The 18380-nt window shown below is 37.3% G+C and overlaps 1 protein-coding gene and 1 long non-coding RNA gene across 9 annotated transcripts in view; one reads left to right on the top strand and one right to left on the bottom strand.

The window, feature by feature from the left end:
* The window catches only part of LOC139590010 (uncharacterized), a 220134-nt gene extending 213227 nt beyond the window's left edge, over positions 1 to 6907 (bottom strand). For all 3 annotated transcript variants that reach the window (XR_011679195.1, XR_011679196.1, XR_011679197.1), the window contains exon 1: positions 6806 to 6907. This is a non-coding gene — a long non-coding RNA (uncharacterized lncRNA). The remainder of the gene's footprint in view (positions 1 to 6805) is intronic.
* The window catches only part of DPH6 (diphthamine biosynthesis 6), a 213566-nt gene continuing 201366 nt past the window's right edge, over positions 6181 to 18380 (top strand). For 3 of the 6 annotated variants that reach the window (XM_071426994.1, XM_071426992.1, XM_071426995.1), the window contains exons 1-3: positions 6186 to 6377; positions 10759 to 10853; positions 13117 to 13310. In XM_071426994.1, the coding sequence (XP_071283095.1) occupies positions 6355 to 6377; positions 10759 to 10853; positions 13117 to 13310 (312 nt within the window). In that variant the 5' untranslated portion in view covers positions 6186 to 6354. Of the gene's footprint in view, positions 6378 to 10758; positions 10854 to 13116; positions 13311 to 18380 lie in introns of all 6 variants that reach the window. The other 3 variants (XM_071426993.1, XM_071426998.1, XM_071426997.1) reach the window with 3 other exon arrangements.

The raw sequence follows: 18380 nt of genomic DNA, 5'->3' as shown, positions 1-18380 counted from the left end.
ATGTTGACATGGGAGCTGAAGCTTCAATGTTATTTCAAAGGGCACTGTCACAGCCACCCTTCCTTCAGGACTCAAAATCTGAGGCAGATTATGTCAAGTGGTTTATACTACACATGATGTCATACAGTTCAATAGGACATTGAAAAGTAAAACTGATTTGCTGCTTCTTTTCAGCAATGAAATGCTTTCTCTGTATCACTCAAAATTAAGCTCCCTGCTTTGCTAATTAGGTCAAAACAGCTCCATACTTACTAGATTAATTCTCTCTTGAAAAATTTAACTCTGAGATGAAGAGTATTAAATGCGACACATTAAAGTCTGCTTTGATTGTTAAAGTTATTAATGGTATTTTTACTGACAAAATTGAACAAATAGGAAGAGTGGAATGAAAAGAAAATAGTCCTTTTTATTACTTACAACTCTGTTATAAATATTTTATGGTACAGGAAGATTTTTGCAATGAAACAAATGGGCCAAAAAACTTGCTGTTTGCTTATTCCCCTGAAACTTCACCAGCTTTATCCACTCAAATGTTTTAATCAATGATGAACTGCAAAACCTTTTAATAAGTGAGTAATGATCTCAAATTATATACCACTACAATAAGAGACGATAGTTCCTTCTTAGATTTTCATTGCAACAGTTCAATTTTCTGACTTTTCATTGAAAAGCTGTTTCTCTAAATTTCTGTGTCTCTGTAAAAATATCTCAGCCATTTCTGCCTACAAGACCTCAGTGGTTTAGTTTATGATGATGGAGAAGATACTGTAGCTTAACCTCATTAAATAGATACCTAATTTCTCTCTGTTCTCATGGATTATTATCCATGACCACATTTTTTTCCTGGGTGTTTTGCAGCCAATAGATGGCTAACTCCCAATAAATCAAAGCCTATAATTTCAGATTCAAATTTGTTGGATGATGAACACATTTTAAGGAATTTTGAGCCTAGTCTCTTTCTTCCTCTCTAGAATGGTTAATAGTCTCTACCATGCAGAAACACTCCAAAAGTTCTGTCTTCAGTCTTCATTGGCAGTTAATACAGCTTCACAGGAAACATCTCATGTGATATAACAGGGACTTGGTTTTAAATCTTGTACATGTACTTCTTTGCAATAAATTCATCTCTGATTTACATTTTTTCAACGTATCATTAGATTAGCTCACAAATTTGTTTTGCATTTAAAATTTCCACAAAAAATTGAAATCTTCATTTCTAAAACCCAAATCTTTTTAATATGGGAGAAAAAGTAGGGAGAATATAAAAGTGCTTTAAACTGTAAATATAACATCCCCACTTAAATTTTTAATTGCAATCAAAACAAATATATGTAGAAGAGAAACTCCTTTATTACTACAGGCTTTCTGGTGACCTTGAGGTGGTCATACATTGCTTTTTGTCTTGAAAGTACTTGAAGACTTCACATGGAGAAAAATACATTTAAATACCATGGATTATGCTTAACAGAAAATGGTAAAATAATGCTTTTGCCAGTCACACTCAACAGCTTCTCTTGGTGGTAATTAATATTAGTGCTTTTACTAATAGAGAGAATAAAGATTTTGAACATTGAAAACTCATCTAGTCAAGTGAAAAAACTGTTTATTTGCCACTGAATATTAATTTAGCTTGCACTAGTGCCTGATGGAAACACTGGTCATTTTGACAGAGACATAACATTAGAAGGTTAGCATTATATCTTTGACTCTCTGAAGAATGCTAGATTGGTTAGTGAAGTTCATCAAAAGCTTAGAAAAACTGACATCATATAAGGACAATTGCCAATTATTCAAGAACCTATATAATGCTACTGTAGGCTAAATTCTGTTTGTCACAGTGGTCAATGAATACCAGTCCAAGAGTTCTAAAAAGTTTTATACAAAGGACAAAATAAAGTTGCTGAATTTCATAGTTCTGTAGAAAGAATTCAAATCACCTACGAAAATGACAAGCCTTGCCTGACCAGAACTAAGAATGACAGGATTAGCTGTATATAGATTTAAGTAGTGTTTATAGGGAGCACTTAAGAGCAAGGAGACCATAGGCCAAGTAAGTCATTCTTCCCATACACAGCTGATCACTACGGTCATGTCTGTGAGAATGGAGATCAACTTCAAGTCAATGTATGCCTATTTTGGTCTAAAAAGAAGCAATCAGTGTAACAAGGTGCCCAAGCAAATCTTAAAAGGTTGTTTTATCTAGGGCATCATGAACTAGATACTGCATAGTATGGTTATGCAGCATTCAGAGCAATACTCTACATCTGTCGTGCTGTAGAAATGTAGACAGTAGGACCTGGAGTCCTTGTACATCTGAATGGGGAGAGATGCCGCCTGAGAAATTTCTTTTTTTCATATTTTAGTAGTATGTCAATGCATCTCATGTTGACAAACTGGAATTTTTTTCTCAAAATATAATTCTAGTTTATCTCACAGAGAAATTGAAAATATCCTGCTTACTGTGAAGTAAGTGAAAATTCAGGGAAGCTGTTGATGACAGGCAGCTAAAGGAACTCTGCAGCCAGTTTCTTAGTTAAAAGTCCAACCGAAATATTCTCCTGTAAAATCTCAGACCATTTTTCTATATTACATAGAGAACTTTGGGTATTAAGAGCAGCAAAAAATTCTGCCACCTGTTAAATGAGGAAAACACCTCTGACTGTAGGAGAGTCAGAGCAGGACACCCTAATATAGGCCAATAGTGGCACACTGCCAGCTACACCCATGAAAACTCCAACATTCCTGTTCTGGACCTGGCAAGCAAAGGCGGAGACCATTTTCAAAACCTTTGTTTCAAAATGGAAATATTCTTCTAACGTTATATCTACTTTATGTATGCAGTATTCTGTTACTTACTGGTGATTATAATAGGAAATCTTTTAATTAAGAACTTCATTAGTTCACCTTTAACTGCCAATCACCAGATAATTGGCCCTTTGCTAAGAGGCACTGCAGCTCAGGTATGCTAAAATGACTGTTTCTCAGAATAACTTACTGAAAGTAAGTTATTTTTGGAACTCATTTATAAGAGAACTTAATTAACTATTCCAGATCATTAGGGATACTGCATTGCTTTTTTCAATCCTCTGACAGGTTCCTCCAGTTATACTAGTTCATTATCATTATTTTCAACTTTCTAGGCAGAAAAGGGTGAAAAAGAAACACTGAGCCATTGCAGGCCTTCTGCACAAACTAGCCAGTACTACCCCAAGATGAAAGGCAGCTTTGGTGGATTTCATTGTTTGAGCTGCTGTGGCAGTACAGCAGAATGTCTTGGGGCAAGCAGTTTGAGAGATGGTGCATTTTCTTTTGTCCACTGTCATATGGCAGAACTTTTTAAGAGCAGTGACACTACACAAGAGCTATTCCATAGGTGAATGAAAGCAAACAGATTTTCTCATAGAATATACTCCACATAATTTGAAAACAGCATCCTTTTGGGTAAAATGCAAATTTGTTTTCAAACCTCACTTTAATAATTTAATTTTGATATATTTCTCGAATTCTGGGACCCAAATGCCACTTTTTTATTTGTCCAAATATCTACTGATGTTTTCATCCAGTAGCAGCAAAAATTCCAGTTGTAGGAGTAAATGAAGCAGACCTTGGTCCTACAGTATTGTATTTAACTTCTGCTTTAAACAAGTCTGACATGTGAGTAGAAATTTCGTCTTTTTAGAAGCTGTAAAACTGAATGCAATAGAACCATTCCCCCAAAACCCAGCTATATTGTATCAACAATAGATTAATAATAACAGACCTTTTTGAAAATGCAAGACTTCAGAATTACTCTTTACAGATCTTCTAACAATGCCCAATGCCTAGAAAAGATTTTTACAAGTCTTTGTGTATTTGTTCTAAAGCTGTCTGATTACAGCTACAGATTATATGGCCTCTCCATTTTACAAAGCAGTAGAATAATTTATGTACATGATTTTTACTTTCCATGTATCATTGTTAAGTATTGCAAATAAGCATATTCTAAGAGTTCACAACTACTAGCCAAATTATTCTTTTTTGTGATAATAAATAAGTAAATATGCATCATTCAAACCCAGAAAATATAGAGATGATGTATCACAAAATTACCTTCCTCTTTTTTTATTTTCTGGGCAATAAATCAAATAACTTTGTTCTGCCTTTTTTATAGTTCCTCAGAGATCTGTTATTTTCTACTAGTTCATGTACTAGTTCATGCAGTATTGTTTCTTTCATTTTAGTAATCTCTGCTAAAAATCTCTCTTCTAGTTCAGAACAGGTCTCCATTACCTTCGTGAGCCAAAAAAGAGAAGTCCCAAACCCTAAAAAAATTCCTGTGGTTTCATCAGAATTTCACATCTAAGACAACCTCCTTTAGATCACCTAGGATGTTCTGAAGAACAGAGAAGGCTTTCAAGGATTTACATATGATGTCATCATCAATAAACTAGTAGGAAACTCAAACGCCCTGTAAGCAATTCCAAGGCAAGTCAAATATTCAGTTTCATAATGCCAGCCTGTGGTGGCCAAAGCATGAACTGAAGATTTGTATTTTTAAAATGTATGCTTTTTGCAATTATTCCAACACAGAAAAATCTATTTTATGTTTACTACATCTTCACAACTATTTAGCAAATAAGTTTTATGCCAATTGTCATTCCTTAACTTCTCAAAAGTGTATTTAGGAAGGCATCATCACCTTCATATCTGCCCATAGTTATTCACTCCTGTTTTACAGTGATTTACTGTATAAATCGTGTCCTGACTAAAATCATCTAAAAAAAAAAGAAAGTGGCTTTTCAAGCTGTTTCATGAGCTGTACATAATATATATATACATATATATATATATACTTGTTTCACTACGCATTTATTTTGGAACATTTATCACTATAACAAAGTGGTTTTTTTAGAATGCTTTCTTCCATCGTATCTCTTCCTGGGAACTTCATACTCAGCAGCCTCTGTGCAAGGAACTAATGCAAAGCCTGAGTGGTACAGATTGTTATATAGCATTGTATAATATCACGTTACAGGGGACTGGGAAGTTAGCCCTCCCAGTGCATAAAGCATTTATCCCAGCCTGGAGGGACAAAGCCTTGTGATATTTGCAGGCAGGAACCATGAGCTGGCACTCCTGGTCACTGCAGGTGGCAGGCTGGGAATGCAGGGAGCCCCGAGGCTCACCCTGAGGCACTCTGCTGGTCCCGCTGACCCTGCACACCAGGCTCCAGCCAGGGTGGGAAACCAAGCACACACCAGCGGCTTCTTGCCCCATTTTAGTCTCACAGGCCCTAGGAACCAAAGCCTGGAGAGTGGCAGGCCCTTGGACTGCTGCTGGAAACCCTGCCACAATACCAACAGCAATGCCTTTATCTGCTGATATAGGACTTCTAAAGTTAGTCTAGCAATAAAGTTTCTTCGAGAGAACTAGCCCACATGTTTCTTCTGTGACATGGGGGAAATAAACTTGTGTGTCAGGTATCGAAAGACTGGGCACCTGGGCAAGCTTGTGACTTAGCTCGCAAACCTACAGGGGTGTCTGTCATGTGTGCCATGGCAGGATTGGTCAGAAAATTGGCCCACAACAGGGATCAGATGAGGAGATCCGATTTTCGCTCTGCAGAAGCTGAAACCGAGGATGCAGAGGGACATTTTGTGCTTGTCTGCGAGCGGAGAGCAGCTAAGCAGCCTGGTCAGCTCTGCTGTTCCAACCTCTCCGCTGCCGCAACCACTGGTCCGCTGCGACTTGTAAAGCCCCGCAGCAGCTCCTGCCCTCGCAGCGGGCCTCCCTACCCCGGGCCGCGGTGGACTGGCGACTATGCCCTACAGTCCCTCCGCCAGGCGCCTCAAGGGGAGGGGGTGGCCTCCCTCGGCTGGCCCTGCTCCCTAGGCAGCAGTCACTTGGAGCAGGTCCGCGGTTTTCGCTGAAGGACAGAAGGCAAGAGACGGGCTCGGGGAAGCGGCAGGAGGGCGATGCCCTTACACAGGCGGCCCGGGCCTGCCAGCGCGGCCGCCCTGCCCTCCATAGGCGGCCGGCGCTCTGCCTCCGCGGCCGCTCCCTCCTCCCGCCCGTCCCCGGGCCGAGTCCGGGCCGCGCCGTCCCGGCCGGCGCGCAGCCCCGTGGCGGAGGCAGCGCACCTCCCCGGGCACGGGCGCCGGCCGCTCGCCGAGCCTCGGTTTGTGCAGGCAGTCTGCCGGCCTGCCCCGGGAGGAGGGCCCGGTAGGGGAGGCGGCCAAGCGGTAGCGGTAGCAACGGAGGAGCCGGCAGCGTGCGCAGCCCAGGGTGGCTGTGCGACCGGGCTCCTTCCCCGCTGCGCTTGCCGGCTGTCGCCCACCTCCCTGACAGTGTTACCGCCCCCGGCCTGCGAGCAACATGAGGGTAGTGGCTTTGATCAGGTAACGCGCTGACGGAGCGCCTGTGTGAGCGAGCGAGGGGCGTCTCGCAGGCGGAGAAAGGGTGCCGGGAGAAGCCCTGCCTGCCCGGGGGTCGCGCTCCACCCAGCGCCACCCGGGAGACCCGCCCGGCCCTTTCCGCTCGGCCTTCCCGCCCATGCGTTTCCTACTGCCTCCCTTGCCCTGGCCTGGCTGCGTGTCCCCAGCCGGCTGCCGGCTCTGCCTGTGGCCCCTGCAGTGGCCGCCTGCGAGTGCTGCCGCGGGCCGGTCCCTGCCTGCGCGTAGGGTGAGACTGGGAAGAATTCTCGTGTTACGGCAGAATTCAGGAATAACTGGTCTATTTTTAAAACTAAACGAGCAAAACCCAAACAAATAAACCACCCCACAACCAACCAACACAGCCGCAGTCCCCCAGCCAAAACCAGACCTACAGTTATTTGCCCCAGTCGCTTGCTCTCCGGTATCCCGGGCTCTTCGTCTGCAGCGAGGCGAGAGCCGGAGCCGCCCGGGCCGCCGGCAGCGCCTTCGCCGGGGGCGCAGAGCGTGGGCCGCATGTCCTGCTCTAAAAAAGAGGGTTCTGCTCATTTGCAGTTCAATATCCATGTGCTTTTGCCTTCCAAGTATCTTAAGCTCTTTCAGGATAGATTTCCTAAACTCTTAGCGGTAGATTTTTGTAATGTGTCTTTTTTCGAGAGATTAAATTTTGCCAGTTTTAAAATGATGAGCTAGCTCGTTTCAATCGTTGGAGTTGGATACAGCCGTGTCTGTCAAGGGTTGCATCTTCCCCCCCCCCCCCCCCCCCCCCCCGTTTTTTGTAAGTTTGCTAGTTTCTGCAATTCTTGTAATTTTTTTTTTTAAAGAAATTAACATTTTCTAATAAGGATACACGTGTTTTTCTTGAAGAAACAGTAGTTAAAAAAGAACAAGCTAAGAAGCCTCTAAATGGAAAAGAATTGTGCAGATGTGAGCTGTGTATTTTTATTTTTGGGTGCAGTAGCTATTTACATAAGCCAAAACATTTAATGTATTAAATTCTTCAGGGAATATCTAATATCAAACCTTGTTGAAACTGAGATTTGGCCACAACAACTGCAAATAATTCCAAACCTCATGCAAGGAGAAAATACAGGAAATGTTGTCTGTTTTTCTAGATTTGCTGAAATATGGTGTAGGGAAAATCAGCTTCAAATTTTTTTATTTTATTTTATAGATAAGACTTTGTCTTTCAGGATTATTTACTTTGATATTCTCAAAGCAGAGGAATGTGTTAAAAGGCAGGATGGAATAAAATCCTATAAACAGGTTTCTAACACAATTGCTATTTTAATGGTCTATTTTACAAGGACGGATTTAGTTTCAGTAATAGTTTTAAGAAGAGTTTTAAAGAGACATCAAAGTGTCTGAAGTCTTTGTAACAGAGCTAGCCAAAGATCAGAGGGGAAAAAAAGTATTTGAAAAGTGCTTCTTACTTTTGCAAAGGTCAGGATTATGTATGAAATTACTTTAACCTGTTTTTTTTTCCTTGTAGAATGTTGATAGTCTTGTTTTAAAGTGGTATTTATGGGGTAAACCCTGCATTTTGTTTTGTGCTAAATCATAGACATTTTAAAGCCAGTCTTCAACCTGGAATATGATGTTTTTCAACTCTTTAAAATTCTTCTAGAATTTTCTGAACTGTAAGTGCTTATACTTGTCTATAGAAAGGAATTTTGCTTGGAAGTCTTTTACAGGTTCATATCCTCACAGTTACCCAGATTTTTTTTCTTCTGGTATTTTGTTTATAAGCCTGCCTGTTAACATACTTGCAGAACCCTGACTGACCTCACTTTGGAGCTTTCTACAGAAAGGCCTGTGGTTTTTTTTCTGTGCTGGGAATTGAGAGGGGTCCCCAGGATATCTCAGTACTTGTCTTCATCTCCCTTCTGTGGACTGTTCTGAGTCCACCTTCCTCCCATGGTGGTTTCATTGGTCTTAACCATATTGTGTTTTACATTTAGTTTGGAAGGTCTTGTGGGTGGGCACCATGTAGTTTGTTTCTTGATACTGGTAGTTTTTAGGGCTATGGTAAATAATACCGAGAATAAATAACAGGACAGTCGCATGTGATTCAGTAAGCCCAGATTTCCACCTACTGACTGGTGGTCCAATGTAAGCAATATGGATATCAATATGCATCTTAAAATTTCTTTATGTGTACATATATACACATAAATTAATTGGAAGGATGAATATATTTATTTTGGTGACATTTTAATTTTTGATTTCAATTTTTTAAAATATTAAAAACTGTAAACAGCATAGGCAATTATCTATTGTCATACAATTATTTTTCTGAAGTGCTGTTTGTAGCTGAAATCAGAACCAGTGGGAAACTTTTATTTTTCAGCATAAAGTCATTCAGAAGGAAAAGAGTCTTTGTCTCATTATTCTGTTAAGCCTGGAAGTTCAAATTACGAAGTGAATACTGTCGACATTTTCAAGCTATCAAGAACAGTGTCCAAAAGTAATGAATGTATGATTTCAATTTTTTTTGTGTCTGCATATAGGTTAGAAGAAAGTTGCTGGTATGCATTAGAAGAATGTTAAGTAGAGATGGACCCTCCAAGTAGGATTCTATCATACTTATATTTACTTTTTAGCACTGAAACAGAAGCAACTGCTTTATGAAAATCTGTTAAGTACAAAAGGATGCCATGTTTTACACTATTTCTACTTCAGGTTTCATTTACACAACAAGTTCAAGACAGCATACAGAATTTTTGCATGGATAAAAGCTGAGATTGAGGGGAATAGCTAAAGGGTTTCGTTCCTCTAGGACACTTTCAAGCTTTTGGGCAGAAAGCTAGATAAAAGGGAGAGCTTAAAGCTGGAAATTCTGAAGAAGTTTGTTTCAAAATCGCAGAATCATTTATTTTGGAAAAGACCTCCAAGATTATCAAGTCCAACATTTGACTGATCACCACTTGTCAATTAGGCCATAGCACCAAGTGCTATGTCCAGTCATTTCTTGAACATCTCCAGGGGTGATAGCTGCACCACCTCCCTGGGCAGCCCATTCAAATGCTTGACAACTCTTCCCATGGAGAAATTTTTCCTGATGTCCAATGTGGACCTCCCTTGGTGCAGCTTGAGGCCATTTCCTCTTATTCTTCACTTTTTTTCTGGTTGAAGAGGCCAAGCCCCACCTTGCTCCAACTCCCTTTCAGGAAGAAATAGTAATAGTGTGACCACAAGGAACACAACAGTGTATTGTAGCAAGGACTGCTTGTACTATATGTTCTCCTGTGCAAGTCTCAGTGATTCTAAAACAAAATGCAGTTTTACAAAGCTTGTATAGATCTCTGTTGTAGTTCCTGCCATTGTTTTTGTGCCTTGGCATTTAAAGAAGCTGCATAGAATCTCCACCTGCAGTTGTAGTTTGAAGGCCAGAAGTCTGAACATGGATCTTTTAAGCAGTGTGTATTCTAGAGCACTTTTATTGTAGATTGTAATGTTTCTTTTCTATTGATTAAAATCCATAGAGATACTTTTTCAGTTACATCAAGAGAACAGAATTCTTTCCTCACTGATAGCAGAAAAGGTTCCTGTAGATCTTGAATGAATGTCAAAATTTATTGTATCCTCTGTGTTGGAGAATTATCTATTGGCCTCAAACAAGAGTATGATTATGTTTGCTTTTATATTTTTTTACTAGCATTAATAGTTTTTATTTGCAGTGAAATGCAGTAAAAAATTCAAATGTTCTATGCAGTGTCAACTGAAACTACTGCCTGTAATAATTAAAGTTTTTGAGAATGGCAAATATGTTCAAAATGCTGAAGGTTTGGGCAACATATCCCATGAAGGAGAAATGTTATTCCTGATATAAAGGATCAATGAAGTTGGAGAAGACGTCTAAGGTATTGAGTCCAACCATTAACCTAACACTGCCAAGTCCACTAGGGACACTAAAATGTGTCCCTAGGCATCACGTCTACATGACAGACCTAATTTAAAAGGATTACTAATGCTGGCAACTCAGTGGAGCAGATTTTGGGGTTTTGATCCAAATTAATGAGTAATGAGTAAATAGTAATTCATCTCTGGAATAAAAGACACTCTTTGAGGAGATTCCAGTGGCAGTGGCTCTTCTTCATGTAACCTCTCAGATTACTAGTAAGATACAAAACTCTTTATGTGCTTTATGGTTACTGCATTTAGGCATATGTAGTAAATGTATGGTGAAATCATTCTTTTCCTACTTTTACTATTCTACAGCTCTTCATATTTCACAACTTTATAAGCAGCTCTGATAATACTTGTTTTTGAACAGTTAGTTAAAAGTTATAAGAGGCTAAAACTTTTATCTGTGCTTTTAATTGCCACTATTTTCTTCTCCTTACAGTGGTGGGAAGGACAGTTGTTACAATATGATGCAGTGTGTTGCTGCTGGGCATCAGATTGTTGCTCTTGCCAATTTAAGACCTGCTGAAAATACAGGTATGAAAGCCACATTTCTTACAGGAAATTTTTAAAAAATAGATTAGAAACAACAGAATCACAACCATGCCTGAATTAAGTTCCTGTATGTGTTTTGTCTGGTTTTGCATATTGAAGGCCAATACAGAAACTTGAAAGAGGTATAAAAAAGATGCTATGGAGATGTATTAAGTGTATTTTCCTTAAGTGAAAAAAAGCCCACACGAAGAAAAGATTAATTAGAAAAAGGCTTACACAATTTGAAAATGAGAATATTGATATCCTGGTGGTAAACAAAGGGGTTGTGTGAGGTCAGTAGCACAAATGCTGAAAGCTGATAGATGATGTCATCAACCAAAACTATCACTGTACTTCTAGAGATGTTCTAAACTGTTGCTAAACTAAATGCTGTAAACCATTCCAGCTGCCAAAAATGTGCCATTGTGCTGCTGGTCATCCATTTTTATCTTTGTGTGTCTTTCTCCATTATTCTAACCTAGTATCTGTGAACTGCATTGAGACTGCATTGAGGAACTGATGTGGGTTGAAATTGACCTCGATACATGTATTTTTCCTGCTTTTTTCCTTTTAGAGTAGAATGTTTTTTTGATCAGTTCCTCATGGGCTACAGTTTATTTCTATGACAAATGATGGGAGAAACTCAGGTAGTCAGTGTGAGCTGAGAGGACGAGCTAAGTATTTGTATATTGGACTATAGCACAAATTGAAGTGAGACTGGAAAAGCAAGTGAGTTGTTTCCAGTTGGTAGGGGAGAATGCTAAAGTATGTTAACTAGGTTCACTGTTCAACATATGTTAAGCAATTAAGTATGGTATTTGGTAACTGTACAGTAGGAGGGTACACAGAAAGGGAAGGAAAAAGGGAGCTGCCATCGCAAATGAGTCACGGGCAGAACTGGCAAATGCTAGCAGAGTGTAGGAAAAATTTATTTTCTGGGTAGCTAGGACATAATAATCTCTAATCTTGTTGAAATATGTTGTCTTCAAACTAATTTATCCTCATCAGAAATGTAGAATATTATCATTAAAATCATAAAATGCTCTCTTTAAGTGTGTAGTTGGAAATTTTATAGAAAGTTAATTGAGGTGCTTCAGGCAATAGTGGATTCTATGCCATTCTTTTTATTTTATCTTGTACCACTGTTGCCTGGAGAGTCTCAAATAATAAAGAAACTGTGTATTCTAAGCAGAATATCACTTAAAGACTTTGTCATGTTCATGTATGTTGAAACCACTGAATTTTCCCTTAAAACTACTCTTCTGGTCTAGGTTGGTTAGTTGTGATTAGGGGGTTGGATTTGCCTGTTTTGTGCAGAACCGTATCTGTTGTGTGGCATCAAAGGTGACTGACCTAATTCTTACATCACAAATTAGTCATCTTGGTTAGTTACAGACCTTCTTTGTAAGATGTGCTACACAGGTATACAGCAGAAATGCTTGATGTCTCTATGTAAATTCAGAGAAGTATCAGAGTTACAAATTATCATTAAAATAGTGAACTTTGTTAGCTTGTAATAAAGTGGAGATTTCACCAATAATGTTATATTACTTTATCAATCTCTTAGAGATATTATCTGAAAAAAAATTATTTATTGTATAGTTTGAGATGTAATACTAATTCATGATACTTGCATTTTTAGCTGCTTTTTCCTTATCTGATGGCTACAAATTGCTTGTAAGAAAATTTGGTTAATTTTTTTCTCATGGTTAAGGAAATAAGCTTTTTGCTTATTAAACAGTGTCAAAACTTTGTAGTGGTCTGCTTTTATTTGACCTAAGCAGAGATAGTCTCCTTTTGTGATGACCATGATAACAATTTTAACAGTAAAGTTTTTTGTACATTTTGACAACCTTGTTCAAGTTGCTTGTTCTGAATATTGCAATGCATTACAAATTTCTTGATCTGAGTATGTTGAAATACATCTGAATTTGTGCCTCTGACCTGTCTTCCTGTTAAAATTACCATGTGAATGGAAGCAGAATTGAAATGATAGGAGATTTTTTGGATGAAGCAGGAAGAAGGAAAGGCACCACAATTTGCAAATAGGCAGCATGTTTGTGACAGATGTCTTCCTCTCCATACGTCTGTTGGGTGGAGAAATCTATTTTTTTTCTTTCCATGTTTATAGTGGTGTTGTCACCAAACATCTGTTTGTGAACTGAAAAATATTAACATTTAGATTTTCTCAGTGCTTTGTAGTATTGTGATTATCTGTAATTGTTGCAACAATGTACCTGATATGGTTGGTTTTTAATTGTGGCAGGGCAGACTGATGAATTGGACAGCTATATGTATCAGACAGTAGGACACCATGCCATTGACCTATATGCTGATGCACTGGATTTGCCACTCTATCGTGGTTTTATAAAAGGTACCAGTGTGAATACTGGAAGAGTATATACTGCATGCCAGGAAGATGAGGTTGAAGACCTTTACCAGCTTATGAAACTTGTTAAGGTATGCTGATTGAAAACAATTATATAGTTGGGGATAATTATATTGCTTAATTCATTTATGAATTTAAGTAAATGATCCACTTAGGTTTTTAACGAAAACTGTAAGAAAAAAATGGAAGACTTTTACAGGTTTTATTTCTATTCCTTTCTTCTTCCTTGGTCTGTAAATATATGGTATAACTATATTCCTTTTCCCCCAATGTAAATCACACTTCTTAATCCTCATTTCAAGCCAAAACCTTTTTCCTATTTAATAAAAAGACCTGTAACAGGAGCTTGACATGTACAACAAAAAACATAATTGTGACAATCATCTATAAATAGAATATTTAGCTTATTTTTCACTTGTAATAATGTATCACTTGATTACTGTAATGAGAGATCTTTTAGATTTTGTGCATTTATCAGTGTGTGGGAAGTAATGTCTAGGCATTTCCATTTGAGTACACCTATGATGTGTAAACCAGAATCTGTTATTTGTTTGTATGTTGCATGTCACTCTCCAAATATTACAGAATATTTCACAATGATAGTTTTGATTCTGGTAGCCCTGTGATTATATTCTAATATATGACACAGTAGCAATATATCAATCCTTTTTAGCTATAAAATCAATTAAAGAGAGACAATGAACCACTTTCTAAACCACTTAAAATTTATTCTCTGGTCTTTTTCAAAATCTTTCATATAGTACTTTATTTCTACCAATACTAAATCAGACCTCATTGAAAAAAACAGAAAACCTCATGTTGACTGTAGAGGTTTTCTACAGTGTTTGAGTGAACATACTATGTCCATTCCAGCTAATTGTGTTGATTACTGCAATGTGCAGTACTAAAACCAATACACTGTTCAAAAAATCATAACTGCTATTTTAAAGAAAGTAAATATGTGATTTTATTGATCAATCTGGTATAGACTATTAATGAAACTTCAGATAAAGGTGTTTGTAGTCTTCATGTCAGGTATTGAACATTTTCTATCTCGTTCGCCTTCATTAAAATGATAATTGAGATTCATGAACCTAAATACTTCAGGCTTTATTCTGTATTCAGTTAAAAAAAAATCAAATTGCAGATAAGACCTAAGAATGTGGTTTGAATGCAGAGTACTTCCTGACCCATCTTGGAGTCAAATGTTGCATCTTGTAAACATTTTTGGCAAGAAAATTATCTTCTTCTAATGTAAAATCAATATCATAGACCTGTGTTGGCGTTTGAGACTACAGAGCAGGAAAATAGTTCATGTAGGCAGTTCAGCCTCTAGTTGTCCTGGGCAGGCTTAGGTTGGATATTAGGAAACATTTCTTTACTGAAAAGGGTATCTAGCATTGAACCAGGCTACTTGGGGAAGTGGTTGAGTCACTGTCTCTGGAGGGATTTAAAAGTTGTGTGGACTGGGTGCCTAGAGACATGGTTTAGTGGTGGACTTGGCAGTGTTAGGTTAATGGTTAGACTCAATGATTTCAAGGGCATTTTGCAACCTAAATGATTCTATGATTATGCTCTAGAGTGCTTCACAGAGGTTTTAAATGGAATGTGCATATCCTGCAATACAGGAATCAAAAGAAATATGATACAGCAGTTTTAAATTATTTTTGAACCACGGTAGTATTAGAAATTAGAAGGACTGATATCTACTGTCTCTTAAAGCTGCATGCTAACAGCTTTCTGCTGCTGGGTAAGGTAATAAATTACTGATCAATTTAATTAAAAATGGGCAAATTAGTGGCAATTAAGATGATACTTCCTCTACACTTCTTGCTGTCTTTGGAGGAATGGATCCCTGACATAAATTAATGCTAGTGTTAAATCTTGACAACTTCTGCTTTGGAAGTTTGTACATGATAATTATAACTATAGCTGAAAGAGATGTTATCATGTTGTCTGGAACTAAATAACTATTTATTTCCTGTATAGAAATATTAAGCCCACTATATGATATCTTCAAGTTATAAATATTAACGATATACTGCCTTTATGTTAGACTTTGTATAATGATGTCTTTACAGTACAACCTAGCTATGGAATTCTGATACAAAAGTTTCAGTAAGTGTCTTGCATATTTTGATGAATAATTGCAAAATTATGTGGAGAAATAAACTACTGCAACTGTGGTATTTTAGTTCTAAGAAGACTACTAACTTTTTTTCTGTGTTAGCAATAACTTTGAAATCTTTCTGGTTTTATTTTTTCACATTTTTTAATAACTGCTGTTTTGTAGCTTTACTATTTAATTCTTACACACTGAGGATTTTGCTTTAGGAGTTTTTTTTCCCAGATGTTAATAGTTTTAAACAGAGAAGTCAGTTTGCATTCTCTTGAAGGGAGGGGATGAAATCTGTGGAAGCCTTGTCAAAACCATCTTTGAGTGACTGTAATTTTAAAACACTGGTCAAATAACATAGCTCTTTTTTTCAGTAAATGGTTTGGGGCCAGGACTAGAGGAAAGGTGTGTCTAAATCAAAATCATAGAGTGTACCTTACGTTTCCATTGGCAAAGAACACTTCTGTTGCAAGTACTTATTTAGTAAAAAGTTAAAACACTTCAAAAAACCTGTATGAATTTGGAAGTATACAATGTTTTTAATAACAGTGCTATGAGAACAAGATTTCTAAAGAATTAAATATTCTCTCACAGTTCTGTGAAACCCAGGACAACAGTCCTGTTCTGGTTCATGTGACTCAGTGAGTGATACTGACTGTCATTGACTGTAAACCTATTAATTTTATTGTCACAAACCCAAGTGATTGATAGGTATAAAGGAAATTTATATCTATTTTTTAGTTGCCTAATGCCACGTTTTAGATTTTGTATTCAGTACATATTGTGAAACATATCTGAGTACTTGTATGATGTCTAAATATATCTTACTATGCGGTCTTCACCTGATAGTAGAATATTTACTTCATGAGATGTGTAAGTCCTGAACTCTAAAGAATAATTTATTCTCCTCTCAATGTTACTGAATAGGGATTACTGATATCCTTCTTTCTCCATGTTTGTTACTGTCTGTATTGGAGATTTTCCTAGCCAAGCCTGTAAGCACTAGAGTTTTTTAGTTACCTGAGTTATCTTTTAGGAGTTTCATAATGACACTGTCTTTGAAATGTGGTAACTGTATTTCTTTTCCTCTAGTGGCAGGAAAGACTGGAGCATGAGGGCATTTTTGTGAAACTTTCATACAACATTTCAATTTAGGCAATATTTACCTGTTTTGTCCCCTTTTCAATGTAATTATGGTCTTGTTCAAGTAATACAGTGTTGTTTCATGCAAGCACATACACAAGTGATATTAGATGGGTTGAGTGTTGGATTGTTTTCTGTATCTCATGGAACTATGGCTTAAATTTTGTTTAGGGCAAAGGTTGTAGCAGCTTCCAGACTAAACAGACCAATGCAAGATACTTTATTTTCAGTAGACAATTCTGTCCTCTTACAAATTCTTTGCCTTATCTACTCCGTAAGTCTTTGCCTTTGTTTGGTAAGTTTCCATTGTTGAAGTAATTTGTAGAATTCCTGAACTAGGTAAAAATGTCTTTCTTCTAGCTCTGCTTTTTCAAATTTTTGATGACATGCTTAATTGCTTTTTTTTAATTAGTATTTTAATTAGTATTTTAAAAATATTTTTGTATTTTTTTATATTTATCCGTGTATATTATAAATCATGCAAATGGATTTTTAGTGGATTTTCAGTTTCAACATGTTATTTCTGTCAGAGTCTTTTTGTTGTGCTCTTTGTGGATTTAGAACCCTCAAACTTTCAAAAAATATGGAGTTCACTTGAAATAAATTTATATATTGGCTCTCAGGACTGAAGCAATAATAATTATGAAATCATCCATTGATCATCAGCTGAAAAATAAATATTAATGTTGGATATATACGACGTATGAAACATTTGAATAATAGCAGCCTTTGGTTGTGGCGCTGTTTCATTTCATCAGTGATGTGGAACGGAAGGAAAGGAGATTTATTTTCTAAAATATAGTTGCATTTTGGAACAGTGATCTTACGAGAGTCAGTCACTAAGAATGAATAACATTTTTTAGTTACAGAAATAAAGAGCTTAATGATACAATGTGACTCCTGTATTTAATAATTACTCCTGTATTTAATAATTTTTAAGAACAGGCTCGTGATTTTTTTAAATGGTCCAAATCTGATGTTTAGTGAAGACAGAAAGTGTTCCTGTCTGAGTTAAAATTGCAATAGCAATGCCATTTTAGATGTTACTTAAGATATTTCATCTCAGACAAATGAGATGAAATATCTTAAGTAACATCTGTGATATAGATAGAATAGAAGTAACTTAGGTCCTGTCAGTATTCAGTGAAACTCCCAGAGATTTCTTCAGGAAACAGTTCTTCAAGGTTTGAGATGAATGGATGAATGAAAATATAACATTATTTTGTGGCCTTCAAATAGGGATTAATTCAATCATGGAACCCAAAACTTTCAGTTCCTTGATATTGCTAATAGTCTTCCATGCTAAGGAAATGGTCTTTCTTTTACCCTTCTCCAGAATTCAGCTTCTGTGGCCAATGGGTGAAATGAGTTCTCAGATTCAGTGTGATTGCTGACTTTCTGTGACTTTTGTACAAAGATTTAGGTGATCCTACCAGGAAAAATACATGAATAAATGTAATGTAGTATTCTGTCACAGCATTGCTTCGTTGTCTTCTGTTCCAAGACACATATAAAAGATACTGTAAAGTATATAGGAATAATCACTTGATTTTCAGATGTTTGGTATATGTGGCTTCAGTTGTAGTATGTACATGATAAAGACTAGTAGTTACTCTTAACTCATACAAATAAGGTTTGCAGAATTTCTTAGGAGTCTTAAAGAGGCCAAATAACTATAAGTTGTGTAATACTGATTGACTTGAAGAATCTGTAATCTGAGGTCCTCAGTGTGCTCTTCATCAAATTATTTTTGTAGTTTATGAGTTCAGACAAAGTAGGTAGCTTTCCCTTCTCATTTAAGGGATTCACAGAGTTCAGAGGTGTGCAGAAGAGTTCTGTTCTAGTAATCTCCCATGTTTTCATTGAAAAAATTTTCCTTGTT

This window comes from Agelaius tricolor, unplaced genomic scaffold (genome assembly GCF_023055355.1).
Source record: "Agelaius tricolor isolate 1412-34295 unplaced genomic scaffold, bAgeTri1.0.p SCAF_5, whole genome shotgun sequence".
NCBI lineage: Eukaryota > Metazoa > Chordata > Aves > Passeriformes > Icteridae > Agelaius > Agelaius tricolor.
This window is presented reverse-complemented; position numbering and strand designations above follow the sequence as displayed.